This window comes from Calonectris borealis, chromosome 1 (genome assembly GCF_964195595.1).
Source record: "Calonectris borealis chromosome 1, bCalBor7.hap1.2, whole genome shotgun sequence".
Taxonomy (NCBI): domain Eukaryota; kingdom Metazoa; phylum Chordata; class Aves; order Procellariiformes; family Procellariidae; genus Calonectris; species Calonectris borealis.
In genome coordinates, this window is record NC_134312.1 from 202,770,934 (window position 1) to 202,793,624 (window position 22,691).

A 22,691-nucleotide genomic window follows, 5' to 3' on the forward strand; every position below is an offset into this window, starting at 1 on the left:
TATCAAGGCAGCATTCCTGTGTATGCATATAAGTTTTCTCTGGACCAAACCAAGAAGATGTGAAGCATAAATAGCTTCCTTACTATGTGGCAAGTCCAGCACGGTTCTATTTATACAACTGCATTTTGAAGTGTCTCAAAGGTGATAGACACCCTTGCGATTCAAGAAGAACTTTGCACAATAATTATCTATATTTTGGTGGTGCAGTGAGCTAAAAGGGATCAAGAAGACTGACAGCTGCTGACACCTTGGGATGTCATTGCAGTGGCTCCTAAATCATTCTTCACCCGCACAGCTGAGCTGGTTTGCCCCGGTGCATAGGGTTTACCCACAAATTAGCGTCTCCAGGTCTGAGCTGGAAAAGCCTTTGGCACGTTTCCCAGGGCCGTATACAGCTGGTGCTCAAGCCAATCAACTCTGACCTCTTAGCTTAACAGTTCAGCTGTCATCTTCTGAAGAGAGATGACAGCATTTTCAAGCAGGCTCCATTATGTTTATCAGCTAATGCTAATCACTACTCGCACTGGGCTGATCTGTGAGGGAGTGTAAAGAAGCATGAATTCATGCAAAATGAATGGAGACGGTCAGTTTGTGCCGGTGTGTGTGCTGTATTGCACTTGCACTTGCCAGTTCTTTGCTGTAGTGGGTGGATGAGGGAGATGAGTAATAATTTGGTTTTGACAGCAGTTGTTAACTAAATGTAGACCTATGCTTCCTTATACTACAACTTGTACGGCAGGGTCCAGAAGGGTGTTTATATCGTGCATGGATGTGCCTTGATCTATTGGCTTTGCATATATGCCTCCTCCTGTAGCCAGAAGAGCAGCCAGAGCTGTGTATTTCTTCCGAATGACTGTTTTCCTTGTGTTTCACCTCTCCCCTCTTGGGAGGCTGGCAGTGGCTTTTATCTCTCGGCCTCATGGCCAGAGTGGTACATGGTCTACCACAACAATGTCGTGCCCTCTTCATGTCTGCTCTGCGCTGCTGTGCCTGCCCATGTCTGTGAACGCCTGGAATGAGTGTGGCTCAGGTGACCTGAAGATCAAATCGATGGGGTCAGATATTCACAGAGACCCAGGTATCTAATAGTTTCTTAGGAGGGACTTAATCCTTCATAGAGATGTGTCTCGGGAGAAAGGCTCCTAAAGAAGATCCTACCTTGTGCTCATAGAAATCTGCACATTTCTACATGCACTTGGTGTAACTTTGGTCTTGCACATTACTGTGACAGCCTGCCCTAGATGCATCCTCCAAAACATCTAGGGGGAGTGACCCAGTTCCTTAATCAAAACTACGGAACATGCTGAGCAATAAATAATCTAGAATGGATTTTGCGTGTACCTCTTTTCCCTGCAGTATTGAACCATTTTGCTATTCAGCTTGTCCACAGACATCTGTTGACATATCTGAAAGCAGGGACATAATTTTTTTAATACCTGCAGTGCAGTTTCACTGGTGACTGCCAGTTTCAGTAGGATTAACCTGAGCCTTTCAACTAGGTTAGGAAAGATCTGCTTCTGCATGCTGCAAGCCATTTCCCCAATGGACTTCAGTGGAGCTGGGCCTGGTTATATCAGAGAAGGATCGGCCCCTTTGTGTTTCCCTGGTTCTGATCTGCTCTCTGCAAAAGTCTGTTTCAGCATCACATGGAAGAGATATGCCAGAAGTAGTTTTAGGTCTTTCACTTAAACCCAGCTTTGAAAAGAAGAATTTCACTGTAAGAAATCTTACATCCTATATTTATTAAGCTATATGAACTAATACGAACTAATACTTTAATAAACATGTGATTTGGAAACACTAAGCTTCACACTTTAAATCCATATCTGTATTTTAAACTATATCTTTGAATTGCTAGGTTCTAAAACTTATTGGGCTGTGAACAAAATAAGTAATAACAATTAACTGAGTTTAACATATTTTTTTGCCACAAATTTATTTTTACAGTCCCAGTAGAACTTTAAATCTAGTCCAGTTTTTCTGAATGTTTTTTTTTTTTATGGTTTAAAACTAAGTGAACTCAGAAGCTAATAAACATTGAAAACACTAAGCCTTATGTGGTTTTTTTTCAGCTTAGGATACTTCCCTACCTAACCATACCTCTGGGTACTTCAACTGCATTTTCACTTGTGTATCAGCAAAACGATTAAACAGAAACTATTCAATAAGATACAGTCAACTCCATGTCATAATGAGGCTAAATAAAGTCTCCTGTGAGAATAATAAGTGGGAACTCCTACCTGTCTCACTACAGTCACGTTCCCTTTGCAGTTTTGGTTGTGAATTTTGGCTCTTTCTCTGCTGAGGCTTGCTCACCTGAGCCAGAAAGTACTGAAATCTCCCTTACAGCCTTGGGGAAAGCTTGTCTGCATAAACAGCCAGCCCCAAAGCTATAGTGCTCATCTTCTAGATGTAAAATCATATCATACAGTGTCCTCTGATAAAGAACAGGATGGATGTCAATGAAATTCAGATGGGAAACACAACAAACAGCAAATTCAACAAATAAAGGCCTGTTTAGCCAGAGTCAGACCAAGCCCTAAGTTAAACATACTTCTTTTTTCTGGAAATATTACTAATTACAAAATGAAGTTAGGTAGACTGGAACATCTGGTTGTTAATCAGAACTGGCCTATACAAGAGGTAGTGACTGGGAGACAACCAGTAGGACACGGTGATAACGCAAATGTCAGAAAGACAAAGACGACAGCATCAATAAGGAAGGTGCAACATACATTAAAGAAAGCTTTAGAAAAATAAACTAAAAGTGTTCAAAAAAATAATGTAGTACCCCTCTAGTCTGACCTTTCAAAAATAGGAAAAGTGCAATTAAGACTGAACTGTCAACCAGAATATGATGTGCTACAGGACACCAACGAGGCTGTAAGGCAGAAAGCACAGTGGCCAGGAAAACTTCAGTTACTCACCACCTCCAAAGTGGGGAAATGTCAGACTGGGCTCTAATTCATGCTACATTTTTTAACAACATAAATCATTGTTTCTTGGGCAGTCAGACATGACAGAAGGAGAAGCTGTGCAGCCATGAACAGCACACAGGATCAGGATCAAATGTCACCTTTTAAAAATGCTGGTGTGATGGTGACCATAATGTGCATGAGCAAAACATCCTTACGGGAATGGGAAGGCCAGAAGAAGAATCAGCAAAGTGCAGGAACTAATTATAAATAAAACAGTACCGTTCAAAACACAAAAAATGCATTCAAATTGGAAAAACTGAAAAGATCTCAGAAAAGTTAAATAAAAAATCATAAGGAGGGCAAGAAAAAATGTTGAGTAACACCAGGCCAGATGCATTAAAAGCTAATAATAAAACACATCAGAAACAGGAAACCTGCCACGGAGGCTGCAGGGTCTGCAGATGACAGGTGCAGAACAGGAGTGCTCAGAGAATATAAGTTTGGTACAGGAAAGGTGTATCAATTACCTGCAGCAATGCTCACTGTGGAAGGGCTTAGGAGGGTTTCCATACTAGAACTTTTATCTGCAGGTGATGAGTTGGAGAAATGGTCTCAGCTGAAGGGCCAGAAGTCAATAGAATGAACAGTGATATAACAGCAGGACCAGATGATGTTCACCCAGTGATTTTAAAGGAGCTCAGATATGAAATTGCCTGCCTGGTTACTGGGGAGTATAACTTATCGCTCACATCAGACTGGTACCAGCAGAATAGAAGGTGCCAGATGCAATATCAGTTTTTAAGAGGGCTGCAGAGGACCGCTGGGGAGTGACAGACCAGGAAGTTTCATTTCCATATTGGAAAAAAAAAAAAACAAACCACAGAAAAGCAAACAGATGATAGAATTCAAAGGCACATAAATGGAAAAATCAGCAAGGTTTCTGCAAAGGGAAATCTTGCTTCTGGTATCTATTACAACTCTGGAAGAGTCAGTGAACATGTCAGTAAAAGTGAGCTGATCGATACGTTTAAAAACCCCTAAACTGTCATGGGATAGAAAGGGAAGTTCTCCCTTCAACTGACTGAAAGGCAGAAGGAAGGTGGCAGTGAACAGTGAAATTGCATAATAAAAGGAGGTCCATAAAGGACTGCATTGTTTAACATACAGGAAAAGCAGGAGGATTGCAAAATTTTCTGGTGGTACAAATGTCATAGATGAAGAGTTGTGGAGTATCATCTCAATGCCAAATGATAAGTGATAAAATGGTAGATGATATTAAAGGTTGACAAATGTGAAGTAGGACACATGGGGAGAAAAATCACTTCAATACACAAAATAATGAGCACAGCAGACACCGGCACACAGGAAAGATCTAGGAATCACTGCAGAGTTCCCTGAACACATCAGCTCCATGGTCAGTGTTGGAAAAATTGCAGAGAGGGGCAATAAAATAATAAACAACATTGTGACAATTTCGGCTTGAGAAGAAATTAAGCAGACTAAGATCTCTTTAACTTGAAAAAAAAGGTGACTGAAGAAAAGATATGAGTAGTAACAAATAAGGGCACATGCACCGCCTATTTACACTTTCTCAGTCCATCAAATAAATAGCAAACATAATAGGGACATGTAAAATGAAGAAAGGCATCTCAGAGTAAAATTGAACCGTAAAACTCAGAAGTACAGGGTGTTCTGAAAGAAAACAGGACAGATATGTTTAAAAATGTTTAGACAAATCTGTGGATGGACCATCAAGACCTGTTAAATATGAGGATGGACTTGCTGGCTCCAAAGGAAGCTTAACCCACAGATTGCTAAAACTGAGAAGGTATCTCAAGAGTTATTGCTGCTCGTTTTACGTATTATCAGGGCACTGTGGAGGCCGGGGGCTCGCCAGGGGCGGCAGGGCAGGGCCCGGCAGCCAGGACCCGTCCCCCCACGCCAGCCATGGAGCAGGGCAGGCCAGGGGCAGCTGGTGGCAGCCCCAGCAGCAGGCGTCGGGCACCTCGCTGGGAGTGGGGACGGGCCAAGCAAGAGAAAAGAAGATTGTTAAGAGATATAACAGCCTTCAAATATATACAACATAGCAGCAGAGAAGAAAACAATAAACTATTTTCCATGCACACAAAGTAATGGGTTTGAATGTTAGCAAGGAGATTTCAGAGCAATTTTAGTCTAACTAGGAGAGGGTACAGTTGAGTACTATTCTACTCTGTTATGTGGGGCTACCAATATCAAGAGATGCTGTCAGTGGTTTTTAAGAATGGGTTCAAATATCCATCAGAAATAGTTTATAACAGCTGTCCTAGCTTGGAGAAGGATACTATCTCTTGGGGAGCTTCCATGAAAGCAAATACCAAAGCAATACCCTTCTTTCAGTGCTTAAGAGGTCACAGACTCCCCAGCCCAGCTCAATGAAGAGGCTGATATTTTATAATGGAGAAAAATGCTAATAGTATGTTGCTGCAAATTGCTTATGGGAACTAAAAATGAGTATGTGAATAGGACATTCTGCACTTTTCTTGATGGAATATAGGAAGTGTTTAGGCGACTTAGAGCAGTGTTTCCCAGAATGGAAAATGCTTGCCTCAGGGAAGACAAGTGCTACAGAAGTTTTATTTCCTCCAGGCTGCTGCAGCCTCTTTGGGCTCTCTCAGGCCTTGGGGTGCAGGATCCTTGGTAGTCTTTCTCCAAGGTGAGGGCATTCACAACAGCTGACTCCTATCCAGGCAACACGACATAGAATCGTAGAATAGAATCATAGAACATCTCAAGTTGGAAGGGGACCCATAAGGATCACTGAGTCCAACTCCCTGCTCCTCACAGGACTACCTAAATCCGAACCATATGACTAAGAGCGTCATTCAGGTGCTCCTTGAACTCTGACAGGCAGACTGAGTGAAGATCTCCCAATACAGTTCCTAACCCCTGAAGGGGCACAGCCTCCACATGATCGCCAAACTCTGATTTCCACCAGAAACTTAAGTATAATTAATCTAATTTGATTAACAGAGTTTTCTTGGAGAGAATTAAGAAGCATCCCTACTACTATTGTTCCAGCAGTCAACTATCAGCAAGGGACTGAAATGCGGGGGTTGGATGCAAGAATACAGGGAGCTGGCAGGCAGTGTTATTTTTTGCCTTAGAGACCCGGTGGTCCCAGCAGCGCCGAGCGTCGTGGTGGCCCTCCCCGGCCCGGCCCTTGCTTTTACCCCAGAATGTTCCTTGGTTATAACTGTGGGGGATCAACTGGAAGGAACTAATGTGATGCTGTTCTTAAAAATATTGGTGCTCATGGCTGTGAGGTTGTCTTTTGTGTTTTTTTCCCTTATGATCTCAAATTTATTGTACAGTCAGACATCAATAGTGAAGACTAGGTTATGGGGGCCTTGCAAGAAGAAAAGTTTTGAAGGGGGAATGAGCCTGTAGTTTGAGCAGGTAGAATGCAGGTGAAACAAACAGGTTAGAAGACAAAATCCAAAGAAGGCATTGGCACTATGGTTAGCTCATTATTGTTAGAAACTGAAAAATGTACCAGGCATTAAACAGTGGAAGCTCCCCTTCTGCCTAGGGGATCTGGCATTCTACATTTAGAAGTCACTTAATGGTCAGATTTCAAGTGTTGCAGGACGATGATGTGATAACTTTAAACAAGACAAGACAATGTCTTCCATGGTCGGTATGTGTATTGAGTAACACAAACTTCAGCCATGTCAGAGAAGGGGCTGGTAACAGCCACAAGAAGATATTTCATTCTCAAAGGGAATCCTACTTGTTTTTTGGAGAAGGCTTTCTCATGACTGAAACAAGATAGGAGAGGTTGGGAATTCAGGCCTCTCTCATGCACTAGCATAATTAAAACCTAACTTATTTTCCATTGCATCTCATTTCCTCCAAATATGATAATTAGGTGTTAATTGTCCATCTATTGGGATTTTGTGAAACCAAATTCCTTCCAATGTGCAAAGCGTTACTTGTCCTGGCTGGAACATGGCTATTGGGTATTAGTCATACAACAGCAGCTTGCTGAGATACATTGATATTATGTGGGCTTGTTAAGAAAAATTTGCTCTCTCTAGAACACAGCATTTTTTCCCATTGCAGTGTTTGTTACGGGTAATTTAATATGAAGAAATACCTAAGAGCAGTGGGCTGCGGTATCCTGGAATTAACTCCTGAGAGAATACAAGACAGATGTAGAAGTCCCACCGCCTTTGCAAGGCAAAGGATCGCTCTGCAGTTCCCAACTGCCTGTGGGTATTTCAGGCTCATCTTTTTTTAGATAGGTACATGGTCTTATAAACATTTTTGCTTATCTCCCTCTCTGAAGTTTAGGGATTTGATATTAGAGTTATATTATTAATTACATTTTCAGCAGCATCACAGATGACCCAAATGGCATAGGCTACAGTGCCTCCCACAATGCTCTACCCCAAAGGCAATTCTTTCTCTGGGAGGAAGGGAGTCTCTTAACTCCCATCATTCAAACGTCTAGGAGCTGTCATTGCTGTGCCAGAAAAATAATGGAATTGAACTGTGGCATACAAGTTAATTACCATTATGTATGAGACTCATAGGCAGTGATTATAGACATTCATAATAAATTTAAGAGGATCACAAAAGATACTGTTGCTAGACAGCGATGTTTAATTTTAATTTATAGGTGCAAATTAAGAATATAGAATAAAACACTGAACTGCCAGCATCTCTCTCTATGACTTGCAGTTCAGACAGCTCCAAAATGACTTGAACTGCTGCAGGTTCCCAAATGCGCTGCACAACCTCTCTGTCGCTTTTGGATCTCTATCGGGATTAGAAATGAGTTTAGTGCTCCAAAAGCACTGATATTTCTACATGATAACAGAGTCACTGACCGGCTTTTCAAACAGTCTCCCAGGATATGAATGCTTAGTCTAGCTTCTAATACAAGGGCACTCATACCACTGATCAGGGAAGACTTTCTGACCCACTCAGTAGATAGTTGATGTTCACATCTCCCTCAGACCTACCTTTTTATCCAGCAAGTGAAAGGAGAGCACCGTGCTGGGATCGTAGCTCCTTGCTGGGGCTCCGGGTCCCCTATTCTTTGCTATTGGATGGTGGATTCATCTCTTCTGGCCAGATTTGGAGCTGGTGTAAATTTTCACAGCTTCACAGCAGACAGGCATGACTTACAGTAGCTGAAGCCTGTCCCAGGCACAGACAAAAAAATAAAATAAATTATATTCTGCGAAACAGAAGCAACTGATTCTCCCTGGAGGGAGCCTGGTGGGAGTTTGAGGGTGCTTTAGGGGCAGAACAACCCCATGGACTAAATTAGCAGCCGAGCTAGAGAAGCTCTGCGTTCCCCATGCAGCCCTCATGAAAGGGGCAAAACAGTTGGAGGCAGCAGCCTTGAGATGGCCAAGCTCAGAGCAACCCTCCTACCCCTGGTGTCACAGTGGTCCCCTGCAAGCTGGGCCAGGGCAGGATGGGAGGAGGGGGCTCACCAGGTCAGACCTCTGCTCCCACTGTTCTTTTTCTGCTCTTTTTTGGCCACAGAGCCATGGAGAGGTGACACCCACATCCTCTGTGTCCTGGTTCCAGCTGGGACAGGGTTAACTTTCTTCCCAGTAGCCTGGGGGGTGTGCTCTGTTTTGGGTTCGGTGTGAAAGGAGCGTTGATGGCCCATTGATGCTTTGGCTGTTGCTGGGTGATGCTTGCACCGGGAGGGGGAGCACAGCCGGGGTGATGGACCCAGCTGGCCAATGGGGTGTTCTATACCATGTGACATCATGCTCAGTATAAGAACCAGGTGTGTGGGGGGGCTCGCCCCCCGTTCGTGACACGCGGTCGGCGGTCGGTGAGCGGTTCTGTTGTGCATTGCCTGCTTTGTGTATTCTGTTATTGTTGTTGTTCTCACTGTTATTATTACTGTTCTACTTAGTTTTATTTCAATTATTAAACTGTTTCTATCTCAACCCGGGAACTTTCCTACTTGTGTCCTCCCGATTCTCTCCCCCATCCCACCGGGGGGGGGTTGATCGGGCGGCTGCGTGGCGTTTATTTTTGCTGGCTGGGGTTAAACCACGACAGTCCTTTTTGGCGCCCAACGTGGGGCACGAAGGGTTGAGATAACGACAGATTATTTAGAGCATATTAAGGAATTTATATCTGGTAACATATTAATTTGTTCTGCACCATGCTCTTGTTTTTACTGTACCTGTTAAAAATTGGAGTTGGGTTTTGTAGTCTGCTGTGCTCTGCTGTGATTAATGATGTTTTGCCTGGGAGATTTGTTACTAAAATGCTGGCATTGGGGGTTATTTGGTATTTGGGATTCGTAATGAAGCCGTTTCTGCATTTTGGGTACCACCTCATGGAGACCGTTAGCAATTATACCTTTTCCTCCGAGAGATATTTTTATGGAGGAAATAGAGAATGGCACCCTCGCTACCTTCCTCTGTGATGTCATCTCCTTTGTTAAAATAACTTGCCAGTACCTTGAACATCCCTGGGTAGTTAAGATACATCTATTGGTACTCCTTGGGAATATTGTTGCGGTTTTATCCAAGGTTAGTAAGCAATTTAAGAACGTCATCCAGAGATCTGCCCCAAGGCTGGATAGTTATGAGTGGCAGGGCGAGTGGGATAGCATGGGCAAATGCCTAGGGCGATGGGCACCCCCAGTGTTCTGGAACTTTACCCGTGAACAAGTGAAGAACCCTGAAAAATTAGTAGAATATTTGGAAGAAGTATGCTGTCACCCTGGCCATTCTAGGGAGACGCAAATCACTACAATGTGCTGGGGCCTGGCCCACGCCTACCGAGCCCTGTTTAACACCACTCAGAACCCCCGAGGGGAAGGAAACGTCTCTGCAGCTGATGACAGAGCAACAGGCCCTGTGGCTACCCCACCCCCCACGGCAAGCACAGCGGCTCCCTCACCCCCCAGGGCAGGCACGGCAGCTAATCCGCCCCCTGCGACAGAGAACCAACCCCTGCCGGTATCAGTCGCCCCTATACAAAAGAGAAAATGCACAAGAAAATCAGCTCGTCTAGTAAGGGATGAAGATGAACCAGGGCCATCACGAGAACAGGAGGAGGGGGAGGCAGAACCCGTAAATGAGATGGTGACCACCCGATCCCTATCCCTGGGTGAGCTGCGAGATATGCGAAAAGACTTCAGCCGTCGTCCAGGCGAGCACATTGTCACCTGGCTGCTCCGATGCTGGGGTAACGGGGCCAGTAGCCTGGAATTAGAGGGTAGGGAAGCCAAGCAGCTGGGATCCCTTTCTAGGGAAGGGGGCATTGACAAAGCAATTGGGCAAGGGGCACAAGTCCTCAGCCTCTGGAGGCGACTCCTGTCAGGCATGAAGGAAAGGTATCCCTTCAAGGAAGATGTTATATGCCACCCAGGCAAGTGGACCACCGTGGAGAGAGGTATCCAGTACCTGAGAGAATTAGCCATGCTGGAAGTGATTTATGATGACCTGAACAACGAGCAGTTACCCAAAGACCCAGATGAGGTCAAATGCACCCGACCCATGTGGCGGAAGTTTGTACGGAGCGCACCAGCGTCACATGCAAACTCATTGGCAGTAATGACCTGGAGAGACGGAGAGGAACAAACAGTGGATGAACTGGCTGGCCAACTCCGGCAATATGAAGAAAGTCTCTCTTCCTCCCTACGGGCCTGTGTCTCTGCTGTGGAGAAACTGTCTCAGGAGGTCCAGCAACTCAAAGAGGATATGTCCTGCTCCTCACCTGCACGGGCCAGTGTCTCAGCCATTAGGAGCAAGCGTCCCTCTGCCCAAGAGAGGAGACATCGTGGGTACACACCCCGGGGCACCCTGTGGTTTTACCTGCGTGACCACAGAGAGGACATGAGGAAGTGGGATGGAAAACCTACCTCAGTCCTACAGGCACGGGTACATGAGTTGCAAGGGAAAACAACCACAAAAGGGGGTTCTTCCAGGAAAACTGCTGCTCCAGCCTCCAGTGAGTTCCCCAGACAGAGTAGAAGGGCTGATTCCACTTCCGACCTTAACAAAGGGACTTCTGACTCATACTTACAAGAAGTGGATAGCGAATATGATGACCAGGACTAGAGGGGCCCTGCCTCCAGCCAGGTGGAGGAAAGGGACAACTGGGCTTACTGGACTGTGTGGATTCGATGGCCTGGCACATCAGATCCACAAGAATATAAGGCTCTCGTAGACACCGGTGCACAGTGCACCCTGATGCCATCAGGCTATAAAGGGGCAGAACCCATTTGTATTTCTGGAGTGACAGGGGGATCCCAAGAGTTAACTGTGTTGGAGGCTGAAGTGAGTCTAACTGGGAATGAGTGGCAGAAGCACCCCATTGTGACTGGCCCAGAGGCTCTGTGCATCCTTGGCATAGACTACCTCAGGAGAGGGTATTTCAAGGACCCAAAAGGGTACCGGTGGGCTTTTGGTATAGCTGCCCTGGAGACGGAGGAAACTAAACAGCTGTCCACCTTGCCCGGTCTCTCAGAGGACCCTTCTGTTGTGGGGTTGTTGAAGGTCCAAGAACAACAGGTACCAATCGCTACCACAACAGTGCACCGGCGGCAATACCGCACCGACCGAGACTCCCTGATCCCCATCCATGAGCTGATTCATCGACTGGAGAGCCAAGGAGTGATCAGCAAGACTCGCTCACCCTTCAACAGTCCCATATGGCCAGTGCGAAAGTCCAATGGAGAGTGGAGGCTAACAGTAGACTACCGTGGCCTGAACAAAGTCACGCCGCCACTGAGTGCTGCTGTGCCGGACATGCTAGAACTTCAATACGAACTGGAGTCAAAGGCAGCCAAGTGGTACGCCACCATTGACATTGCTAATGCCTTCTTCTCCATCCCTTTGGCAGCAGAGTGCAGGCCACAGTTTGCTTTCACTTGGAGGGGTGTCCAGTACACCTGGAACCGACTGCCCCAGGGGTGGAAACACAGCCCTACCATTTGCCATGGACTGATCCACACCCCACTGGAACAGGGTGAGGCTCCGGAACACCTGCAATACATTGATGACATCATCGTGTGGGGTAACACAGCAGAGGAAGTTTTCAAGAAAGGGGAGAGAATAGTCCAAATCCTTCTGAAGGCCGGCTTTGCCATAAAACGAAGTAAGGTCAAGGGACCTGCACAGGAAATGCAGTTTTTAGGAATAAAATGGCAAGATGGACGTCGTCAGATCCCAATGGATGTGATCAACAAAATAACAGCCATGTCTCCACCAACTAACAAAAAGGAAACACAAGCTTTCATAGGCGTTGTGGGTTTTTGGAGAATGCATGTTCCAAATTACAGTCAGATCGTAAGCCCTCTCTATCACGTGACCAGGAAGAAGAACGACTTCAGATGGGGCCCTGAGCAACAACAAGCCTTTGAGCAAATTAAACAGGAGATAGTTCATGCAGTAGCCCTTGGGCCAGTCCGGGCAGGACAAGATGTGAAGAATGTGCTCTACACTGCAGTTGGGGAGAATGGCCCTACCTGGAGCCTCTGGCAGAAAGCACCAGGGGAGACTCGAGGTCGACCCTTAGGGTTCTGGAGTCGGGGATACAGAGGATCGGAGGCCCGCTACACTCCAGCTGAGAAGGAGATATTGGCAGCATATGAAGGGATTCAAGCTGCTTCGGAAGTGGTTGGTACTGAAGCCCAGCTCCTCCTGGCACCCCGACTGCCGGTGCTGGGCTGGATGTTCAAAGGGAGCGTCCCCTCTACACATCATGCAACTGATGCTACGTGGAGTAAGTGGGTCGCGCTGATCACACAACGGGCCCGAATAGGAAACCCCAGTCGCCCAGGAATCTTGGAGGTGATCACGAACTGGCCAGAAGGCAAAGATTTTGGAATATCCCCAGAGGAGGAGGTGACGCGTGCTGAAGAGGCCCCACCATATAACAAACTACCAGAAAATGAGAAGCAATATGCCCTGTTCACGGATGGGTCCTGTCGCCTTGTGGGAAAACATCGGAGATGGAAGGCTGCGGTATGGAGTCCTATACGCCAAGTTGCAGAAACTGCTGAAGGAGAAGGTGAATCGAGCCAGTTTGCAGAGGTGAAAGCCATCCAGCTGGCCTTGAACATTGCCGAACGAGGAAAATGGCCAGTACTTTATCTCTATACTGACTCATGGATGGTGGCAAATGCCCTGTGGGGGTGGTTGCAGCAGTGGAAGCAGAACAACTGGCAGCGCAGAGGTAAACCCATCTGGGCTGCCGCATTGTGGCAAGATATTGCTGCCCAGGTAGAGAACCTGACTGTAAAAGTACGACACGTAGATGCTCACGTACCCAAGAGTTGGGCCACTGAAGAGCACGAAAACAACCAGCAGGTGGATCAGGCTGCCAAGATCGAAGTAGCTCAGGTGGATCTGGACTGGCAACATAAGGGTGAATTATTTATAGCTCGGTGGGCCCATGACACTTCAGGCCACCAAGGGAGAGATGCAACATATAGATGGGCTCGTGATCGAGGGGTGGACTTGACCATGGACACTATTGCACAAGTTATCCACGAATGTGAAACATGCACTGCAATCAAGCAAGCCAAACGAGTAAAGCCTCTTTGGTATGGAGGACGATGGTTGAAGTATAAATATGGGGAAGCTTGGCAGATTGATTATATCACACTCCCACAAACCCGACAGGGCAAGCGCTATGTGCTCACCATGGTGGAAGTAACCACCAGATAGCTGGAAACATATCCTGTGCCCCATGCCACTGCCCGGAACACCATCCTGGGCCTTGAAAAGCAAGTCCTATGGCGACATGGCACCCCAGAAAGAATTGAGTCAGACAACGGGACTCACTTCCGAAACACCCTCATAGACACCTGGGCCAAAGAGCACGGCATTGAGTGGGTCTATCACATCCCCTACCACGCACCAGCCTCCGGGAAAATTGAACGATACAACGGGCTGTTAAAGACAACACTGAGGGCAATGGGTGGTGGGACATTCAAGCATTGGGACACACATTTAGCAAAGGCCACCTGGTTAGTCAACACTAGGGGATCTGTCACTCGAGCTGGCCCTGCCCAGTCAAAACCCTTACGTACTGTAGAGGGGGATAAAGTCCCTGTCGTGCATATGAGAAATATGCTGGGGAAGACAGTCTGGGTTACTCCTGCCTCTGGCAAGGGAAAACCCATCCGTGGGATTACTTTTGCTCAGGGACCTGGGTGCACTTGGTGGGTGATGAGAAAGGATGGGGAAGTCCGGTGTGTACCTCAAGGGGATTTAATTTTGGGTGAAAATAGCCAATGAACTGAATTGTACGATGTTAGTTATTACATAGTACTGTATGTCATCACTTCTATGGTTACCATATGCCATATTAACAGTATTACAGTAAGAATCACCCAGATTAATGTAGGATGAACTCCGATGAAACTGAACAAGGTGCAACGATGATAGAACCGGACGAGCGCCCAGAACTGGCCTCCGCATGCAAGAGCCCGACACCACACACCATCTCTCCTGCCCTGCAAGACTGTTATGACAGGTGGAACCCGAAGTCATGGACTAAATGAACTCAACGGACATTTTAGAGGGATGGCCCATGGACTAAGGGAATGATATCTCTGTGTGCGTATATATCAAAAGGCAGGGAAAAGTAGCGGTGACTAATTGGAATGTATGGGAAAATGTGAGACCTGGGCATGATGTAGATGGTATAGAATAAGGGGTGGATATTGTCCTGGTTCCAGCTGGGACAGGGTTAACTTTCTTCCCAGTAGCTTGGGGCGTGTGCTTTGTTTTGGGTTTGGTGTGAAAGGAGCGTTGATGGCCCATTGATGCTTTGGCTGTTGCTGGGTGATGCTTGCACCGGGAGGGGGAGCACAGCCGGGGTGGTGGACCCAGCTGGCCAATGGGGTGTTCTATACCATGTGACATCATGCTCAGTATAAAAACCAGGTGTGTGTGGGGGGCTCGCCGCCCCCCCCCTCCCCCCCCCCCCCGTTTGTGACACGCAGTCGGCGGTCGGTAAGCAGTTGCGTAGTGCATTGCCTGCTTTGTGTATTCTGTTATTGTTGTTGTTCTCATTGTTATTATTACTGTTCTACTTAGTTTTATTTCAATTATTAAACTGTTTCTATCTCAACCCGGGAGCTTTCCTACTTGTGTCCTCCCGATTCTCTCCCCCATCCCACCGGGGGGGGGGTTGATCGGGCGGCTGCATGGCGTTTATTTTTGCTGGCTGGGGTTAAACCACGACACTCTGCAAAATGGTTCTCTGCCGAATGTGTGTGACAAAGGGTGAAAGGGCGAGAAGCTGAAGGGGCAATGGGGACAGAGACATGGAAACTCCAGGCAAAGGGCATGTTAGTTGGCTGAAATTCAAACCAACCAACCAATGTGAATGGAAAATTGGGAGAAAGTGAAGAGGCAGATGATGGCTTAGTCACAACAGCTTAAAGGAACATGTTCCAAAGACCATCCAGAGCCAAATCAGCATCACAAATACCCCTACCAAAGAGAGGCAGCAAACTACATCCTCAGGTCGTCTGCATCCTGCCCCTTGGGCATTGCCCCCCATCCAGCACATCAAGCAGGGACAGCTTCACCGGCGTGAGCAGGCAGGTGTCATAGGCTAGATCAGCCCGAGAGGTCTGTGTCACGAGGTGCAGAACACATGCCATTCCCACCGGCTAGGACCAAGTTGACTCAAAAAGGTCGTGTTGTTCCCAGGAGTCTGCAACTCAGCAAAACTCACACCTGCCTTTGAGCAGGCAAGGAGGGCTCGTGTGCTTGGTCAATCTTTGCCTAATGAGTCTTGCCAGAAGGTTGCCTTGGTTTGACAAGGGCAGGTGACAAAAGCTAAGGGGCTGAGCTGATTTACTGCTTTTGAGGATTTTGGTGCTCTTTTTGCTGGGCGTACGCACTGCTGATTGGCCTGTGATGAAATGGGCGCTGCACGAGTGCTTTGTTGGATGAATTAAAAGGAATCTGCTCAGAATAGAGCACATCACCACGGAAAAAATAGAGCACTCAGATGTCAAATGCCTTTGACATGGGTGACCATGGCTGTTTTCTCAAATTTGGTCTCCCTTTAGTTTCTTACTGTCCTCTCCTGCCTCCCACCTTTCTGATCATTACTGCCACAAGTCCTGTGGAGGATTCTTTCTATCCATGGGGCCTCCACAGGGTTCTGCCATTGGTCTATTTTTTATTCCTGCTTCAACATTTTGTCCTTGGTTAATCCTGTTTGCAAGCACTATCTTGGCAGTTCTTGGTCACAGAGCTCTCTTTGCTCCAGACTTTTATCCTGATGTCCATATTACAGTCCCAAGTTGTTCACCATTTCCTAACTCTCCCCTGCTTAAGCCTGAAGTGCCTACAAAGCTCTTTCCAGCTGTGGAGAACACTCCCATCTTATCTCTGGACCATGACCAAGGGCTCCACTTTTGTCCTTAACCCCTCTTTAGGGCTTTACATCTAGGCTATGTCTACATCTTGTTGGTATTTCCTGACTGGCCTTTCTTGAGAAGCACAGCCTTTCCTACCCATCCCCAGAAGTAAAATTTGCCCCCAAAGTTGTCCTTATCTTCTCAGGCCCTAGACCATGCAGTGTTGGCATGCTCAGACCCATTCAGGACCCTGGCACACAGCTGTTGCTCTCTGTGCCAACTGCACCAGCCCCATGTTTATCACACCAGCATCTCTATGAATCTCCCCTTCAACATGCACTCTCTCACTTCGGACTATGTTTTTCTTTCAAGGATCTTCTCAGCCATGTTGTATCCATCAGAAATATGTCTGTCCTCATTTCTAGTATATCACAGTGCCATGCCCTGTTGTCCTTTGATTAGGTTTTTCACAGTCACCTCCATGTGCCTTCCTTGGTTGCCCTTGCAATTAGGAAAAACTGCCCATAAACATACCACAAGCTTCCTCGTGTGCCTTTCTCCAGCTCCTTTTGTGCTGCTCTGTTTCGCTGAGCTGCCAGCTGTGCTGATAGGTGTTGACCCCACGCTCCCCTGTCTTGCTCACCCCCCTTGTTTCAGTCTGTAAGCTCTTTGGGGAACACGCCACCTTTAGTTACACGTTTTTATGGTCCTTCAGTGCAGTGGAGCCCAGATCTAGGAACACAGCAACACAAGTAACAAAGCCTCTGCCCTTCCCCATAGTTCATTTTGATCTAAGCTGCTGTAACCAGTTCTTGCTTGGAGGTTTTAGAGCTAAATCTCTTTTTCTAATTATAGTTCTATATAGAGAAGAGCAGTTTCCTTTACTAGAATAAGTAATGACCTGATTTCCACGTGTGCTGCTCACAGGGGAAAGCACAAAGCCAGTCCTGCTATATTCCTGCATGATCTTATAGGAAGACTCCAGTCTAATCTTTGGCAAGTCTTATAGAAAACCTGCACTGCCGCAAATTAAGGAAAACAATGAATAATTCATTTTCTTATCTGTTTCAGGACTGTTTTCTGCAAAACATCTGTTTTAATAATTCATGTGATTTTTAGCTGCACCACGCTGCAGATGCAAGTGTACAGAGGAGAGCCATACCATTTTTCTCAGCGTAGCCTGGAGGATTCATTAGTGCAAAATTCCAGCTTACAGGGGACCAAATTCCAAGTGAGGAGTGAGAGGTGAAAATCAGGGTGGTTGGCAAGATTCAAAGAAGAACAGTTCTCCAAAAATCAGGGATTATGAGAGTCATTCACAGAGGAGTCTTCCTATGATGCCAAAATGGTCATATGTTGATGATGTCAAGCTTGTCAAAAGCCAACTGGGGGACAGAGGGAAGTACATACAGAGTTCCCATATTTCCCAACAGTATATACAGGGTTCCCCTATTTCCCCACAGTACTTGCCAAACACATGAATTTATAGAATTGCACACGGTTACTGTTTCAGGCTGTAACTGATTCCTACCTCAGTCAGATCCATCCAAGCGGCAGAGCTGCGCATTGAGCTTTCCTCTAGAGCTCATGCAGGAATGACTCCAATCTGCAAGACCCCACTAGAGGACAACCCTGCAATGCTGGTTGCCCCCGTGGAAGGGTCAAAAACCTCAGATCACATTATGACAAAAATGGACAGGTCAGCAAATGAAACATGACAAGTTAACCACAGCCCATGAAGGGCAGGATTAAGAAGGAAATGATGATACTAACTGCATAAAGGAAACCAATGTGTGCATGATGCTACCGCTGATTCTTTGGGTCGGTAATGGCAGATCCGGGTTCGTTAACCCGAGCATCAGTACTCTGTTCACATACATCCTGCTCCACCTAACAGCACTTATTTCAACTGGGAACATGCTGAAAATTCTCCACTCGCAGCAAAGTGCTTTAGCCAGCACTGCTAAGCCATCGCCACCCGGCTGTGCCCCCCAGGGCACACAGCACAAACCACCCAGGGGGTACAGGTGCTTTTAAAGATTGCGCTTCCATTAACAAGGACAACAGATTAATTCCCTTTACTCTTTACACGATAGGAAATTTTCCAGTCCAGCTTCAGTGCTGCTCCAGGAAACAGGAGATACAATTCTCCAAGACAAACTGCATAGATAAGATGGACTTTGTTTGCTTCTAAAAATAGTACACAGAAATACCACTAGCACCAGCATTTGAAAAAGTACCTTCCAAAAGAGCCAGTAAGAACCTCAGCAAAAATAATTCTCCCTTCCCCAAAGGAAGAAAAAAGCTACAAGCCAAAAAGTGACAGGAGGCTGCAGCAGCACTCGCTCTCCTCCCGGCTGTGATCAAAACCCCAAGCACAGATCCTGCCGGCGCTCTCAGCCCCAGCCCCACAGATGCTGGCGGAGCACCGAGGTTACTGAAGACAAATCAGCACCCACCTACATTGCTGAAGGAGCCCTGGCAACAATCTGAATTCACATTAGCCGGGGTAAGGAAGTGCTGTGCTATGGGAAGTGGCTGAATCTGTAACATAGGGAAATACAGGCCACCCTTGTATAATTTCACATACAGAATTAAAGAACCACAACACTGCATGACCCTTTCGTCTGGCTTTAAGCAGATCAAGGTAAACATTTCTGCATTTTAAATCACATATAACCTGCCAATATCATGTTTTCATCAATTATATTTTCATCTGCCCACCCAAAGCAAGACATATTCTGTATAGCACCAGTACGCTATCTTGTATTTTATAAAGTAAATCAGCAGCTTAGACTAACAACATGGCTGTGCCTTTTTAAAACACCTGGGTTACATGGCTCTGCCAATGTAAATTATTTGCCTGAGAAAAATACCTGTTAAAAAAGAAAGGTGCCAAAGAGCTTTACAGGCTGGGCGGGCAGCACTTGCTGCCCAAGCCACGCAGAGCCAAGGATGATGTTTTCCCAGCAGCAGGCGTCCGGCTGCCTTTACGGGAGCCTCCGGGAGAGGAGATGTCAGGTAAAGTGCAGCAACCATGAGGCTGTGGAAAGTTTTTCAAAAGATCCTACCTAAACCTCCTCTACTCAATTAAACCAAAATCTGCACCCTGCAGTGAGTATAAATATTGATTCTATTTTCTTGAAACAACTTTTTATACTTTTTATTTTTGCTGTTTCTTTCATTTTCTCCTCCTTAGGGAAACCAGCATCCATTTCCTCACAGGTCAGTTTGGAGATGTATCAGTGATAGTGTAAATTCTCATTTTTTAAAGAAAAGTTTAGGTTTGCATCATGGTAAAAGGCCATTCCTGGGGAGGAAGGAAGGCAGTGCCAGACAGACATCCTCTCTCAGCAGCGCACAGCCAGTTTGGCAGTCACCAGGGACATTCTCTGCCCCAGGTTTGACAAGGATTTTGAGAGCAAGGATGTCACAGGCCAAAGCTGAAGCACGAGCGGGCAGGACAATAAGGTCTGGAGGCACCAGCATGCAGGGGCTCCACAGGAGGAGAAGTTTCACACTTTGCTTCATAAATCCATCTCCCTGCAAGACAGGAAAAACAATCACCCGAGGCAGCTAGATTATAGTGACACAATCTGACACGGAGCCAGATGACATTTTCTGATTTTATTGGAAGTTGACACCTTGAGACAAGGCATAACAACTGGGAGGATCACACCAGTAAGAAGGTAGCAGGGACCTTCGTGCCTCTCTCTCCCCCTCCAACTCCGTGAACCCAAGCACAGAGTATTAAAAATAAGCCAGCGTAGCCTAACAAATTGCAGAAGGTATTTAAGTCAGAGTGGGACAGGGAAAGAAAGCAAGAGTAAGAATTAAAACAATGAAAACTGTTGCTAGAAACTTATTTTAGAAGCTTCAGGAGTGATGCAAAGAAGTCCTTCATATCTAATGATTATAAATAACCACTTTCCAAAATCAATGGTAGTAAGTTAAACATGTGGTTTTTATCCCTTGTATTTTCACACAAAATATGCAATAATTAATATTTCCAAATTCATTGGAGAAGACTAATTATCGCAACACCCATAGAGTTTTGCTGATTAGCTCCACAATGAGTGCAAGTTTTCAGCCCTGCAGAGAAGTCCTGATCCCCATCTTACATTTTAGCAAAGAAATGAGGGGGCTTAAATCCAAGGAGTTTCCCAAGAACTTTAACCACTCCCATTGCTTTATTTTTTACTTATAAAGTGATGGCCCAAGCTGTAACTAGAAATGGTATAAAGAACCTAATCCGAGGAAGTTCAGATCACTCTTCAGACCAGGGAAATACAACAAAGCTGTTACATCCCCTTTTACCTGATCCCTTAAAGTATTACTGCATTTGTATTACTGCATATCTCAAAAATAAAACCCAGTGCTTCAGTTTAGAATGACATATAATTTATTCATATAATTCACAAGTAGTTGGACACTACTCAATTTAATCTCCATATGCAAGTGATTTACTACATGTAATACTAAAATTGATTGCTTAGAAGGTAAAAAATACCATGGGTATGAAATGCCATGGTAGATGCTGTTCAATATACTACACAATCTTAGTGTCAGACACTTTTATTCATTTATATTTTTAGAAAAAAAGGCAGTTTGCCATTTTTAATTTTTCTTTTTTTTATAAGTAGTCTGGGAAACTCAAGTGGTTTTGCTCTAAACCTTCTAATCAATTATTTCTCCCAGTTCTTAGGAACTGAATTGACAACCAAAGCAACATTTTCAGTAGTTCAAAAAAAAAAAAAATTTTTTGCTCCCCTGAATTCACCAAGCACAATGTGACCGAATCATGTTGCCTTCCAACGTGCGACACAAAATAGTAACCCCTGTATATTCAAAGGAATGTGCAGGAATTTAGACCATACTTCAGCATGGTGGTGTTGGTGACAACAGCCTGATGAAATAATTTTTGGCCCTGCCAGTATCCAGTAGTTGTGAGCGTGTTTGCAGTTCACTGTCAATGTATCAGCATCACCAGACCATTTGGTATTCATGCAGCTGTGGAGTCTGATTGTAATTCTGCATAAACTCTTCTCACTGAAACTTGTATCTCATAAGCCTCATTAATTCTGCATTAAGCATATATGGCTGCATGGAGAAAACTGGACGTTAACGTGTTTGCCTGCATCAGATTAAATTACACACATTATCTTCCAGACGAGGTCCAAACATATATTTCGCTTGAAATGCCAGTAGTTACCTTAAAACATACCAAGAAGTTAAAAAGCTTTCACAAGACAAGATCCAGCTACTTATTCCACAGATACAAAAAGCACAGCTAGAGAAATACAATTCAATTGTCAATGCTGAATTATGAGGAAAGTCTAAAAAAATAGAAAAACTCTGATACCTGGACATCAATTCAGAATGTAACACTGCATAATGCCGCAATATGAGCACCCATTTAAAATGAGAAATCCCCAACAAGAGAAGCATAAGGGGATTTAGTACGTGTGACAAAAATAGATGAATACTGCACCAAAAACATGCATACAATCGCAATGGTCATTCAGTATGCTAGTGATGGTCTAAACAGTGATCTAACGCAAGAGTGAGAGAGTGTTTCCAAATAAAATCGAGTGAGTAACTACATATTGATTAAACTTTCTGATGCAGCAAAATGAGGGCACAGAGCCATCTCTGGGTTCTGGAGCTGTTTCAAGATTCGCTTGTGAAATTTCTCTCTGACACGATTGAACTCCATTATGTCCAGTGGATCCTCTTCAATCCAGAATTTGTGGAATTCATGCATTAAGTAGCCTACAAAATAATAAAAAAGGAGAAGAAGAAGAGATAAATACAGTATGTAAAGATCACATACAAAATTAGAAAGAAACCTGCAATTAACAATTATGATTTACACAGAGAATCCCGGTCACTGAGGTCTGACACCTCACAACATTATGCAGGGACAGGACTAAACCCATTTCGGACAAACCCAAAATTTGATTAATATTATATATTGGCAGAACTTCTTAGAATAAATACAAGAAGTCACTAGTTGTCTTGACATATAGATACATGAAGTAAAACATTAAACTAATGCGTATAAAAGCAGGGGAAGATGCTGCTAACGCTGTTCCACCAGCCTTCTGTGTATATTCAAGTTCTGCCTCACAGATATTTCCTCACGGGAACACTGCTTCCTCTCCACTAAAGAAGAGCGTACTCGCAGGTAACGTAACAGTTACCATCACATCTTTCTGTATTAACACTTCCTCCTCATGCACAATTTTACCTTGTGTGTGCATGACCTTGCTGGAAATGTTGTTTAACGCTTATGCCTATGATCCTGAAAAGATGAATGATAAGGTGATATACAGAACCACTAGCTTTGGTAAGACATCCCTGTTATAGGAAGAAACTTGATTCCAAAGTGGATTTAATATATAAGCTCTGAT

The 22,691-nt window shown here is 45.2% G+C and overlaps 1 protein-coding gene across 8 annotated transcripts in view; it reads right to left on the reverse strand.

The window, feature by feature from the left end:
• Window positions 1-19,897: 19,897 nt before the first annotated feature.
• ELMOD1 (ELMO domain containing 1) overlaps window positions 19,898-22,691 on the reverse strand; it is a 49,895-nt gene continuing 47,101 nt past the window's right edge. For all 8 annotated transcript variants that reach the window (XM_075140056.1, XM_075140055.1, XM_075140051.1 and 5 more), the window contains one exon: window positions 19,898-22,050. In XM_075140056.1, coding sequence (XP_074996157.1) covers window positions 21,878-22,050 — 173 coding nt within the window. In that variant the 3' untranslated portion in view covers window positions 19,898-21,877. The remainder of the gene's footprint in view (window positions 22,051-22,691) is intronic.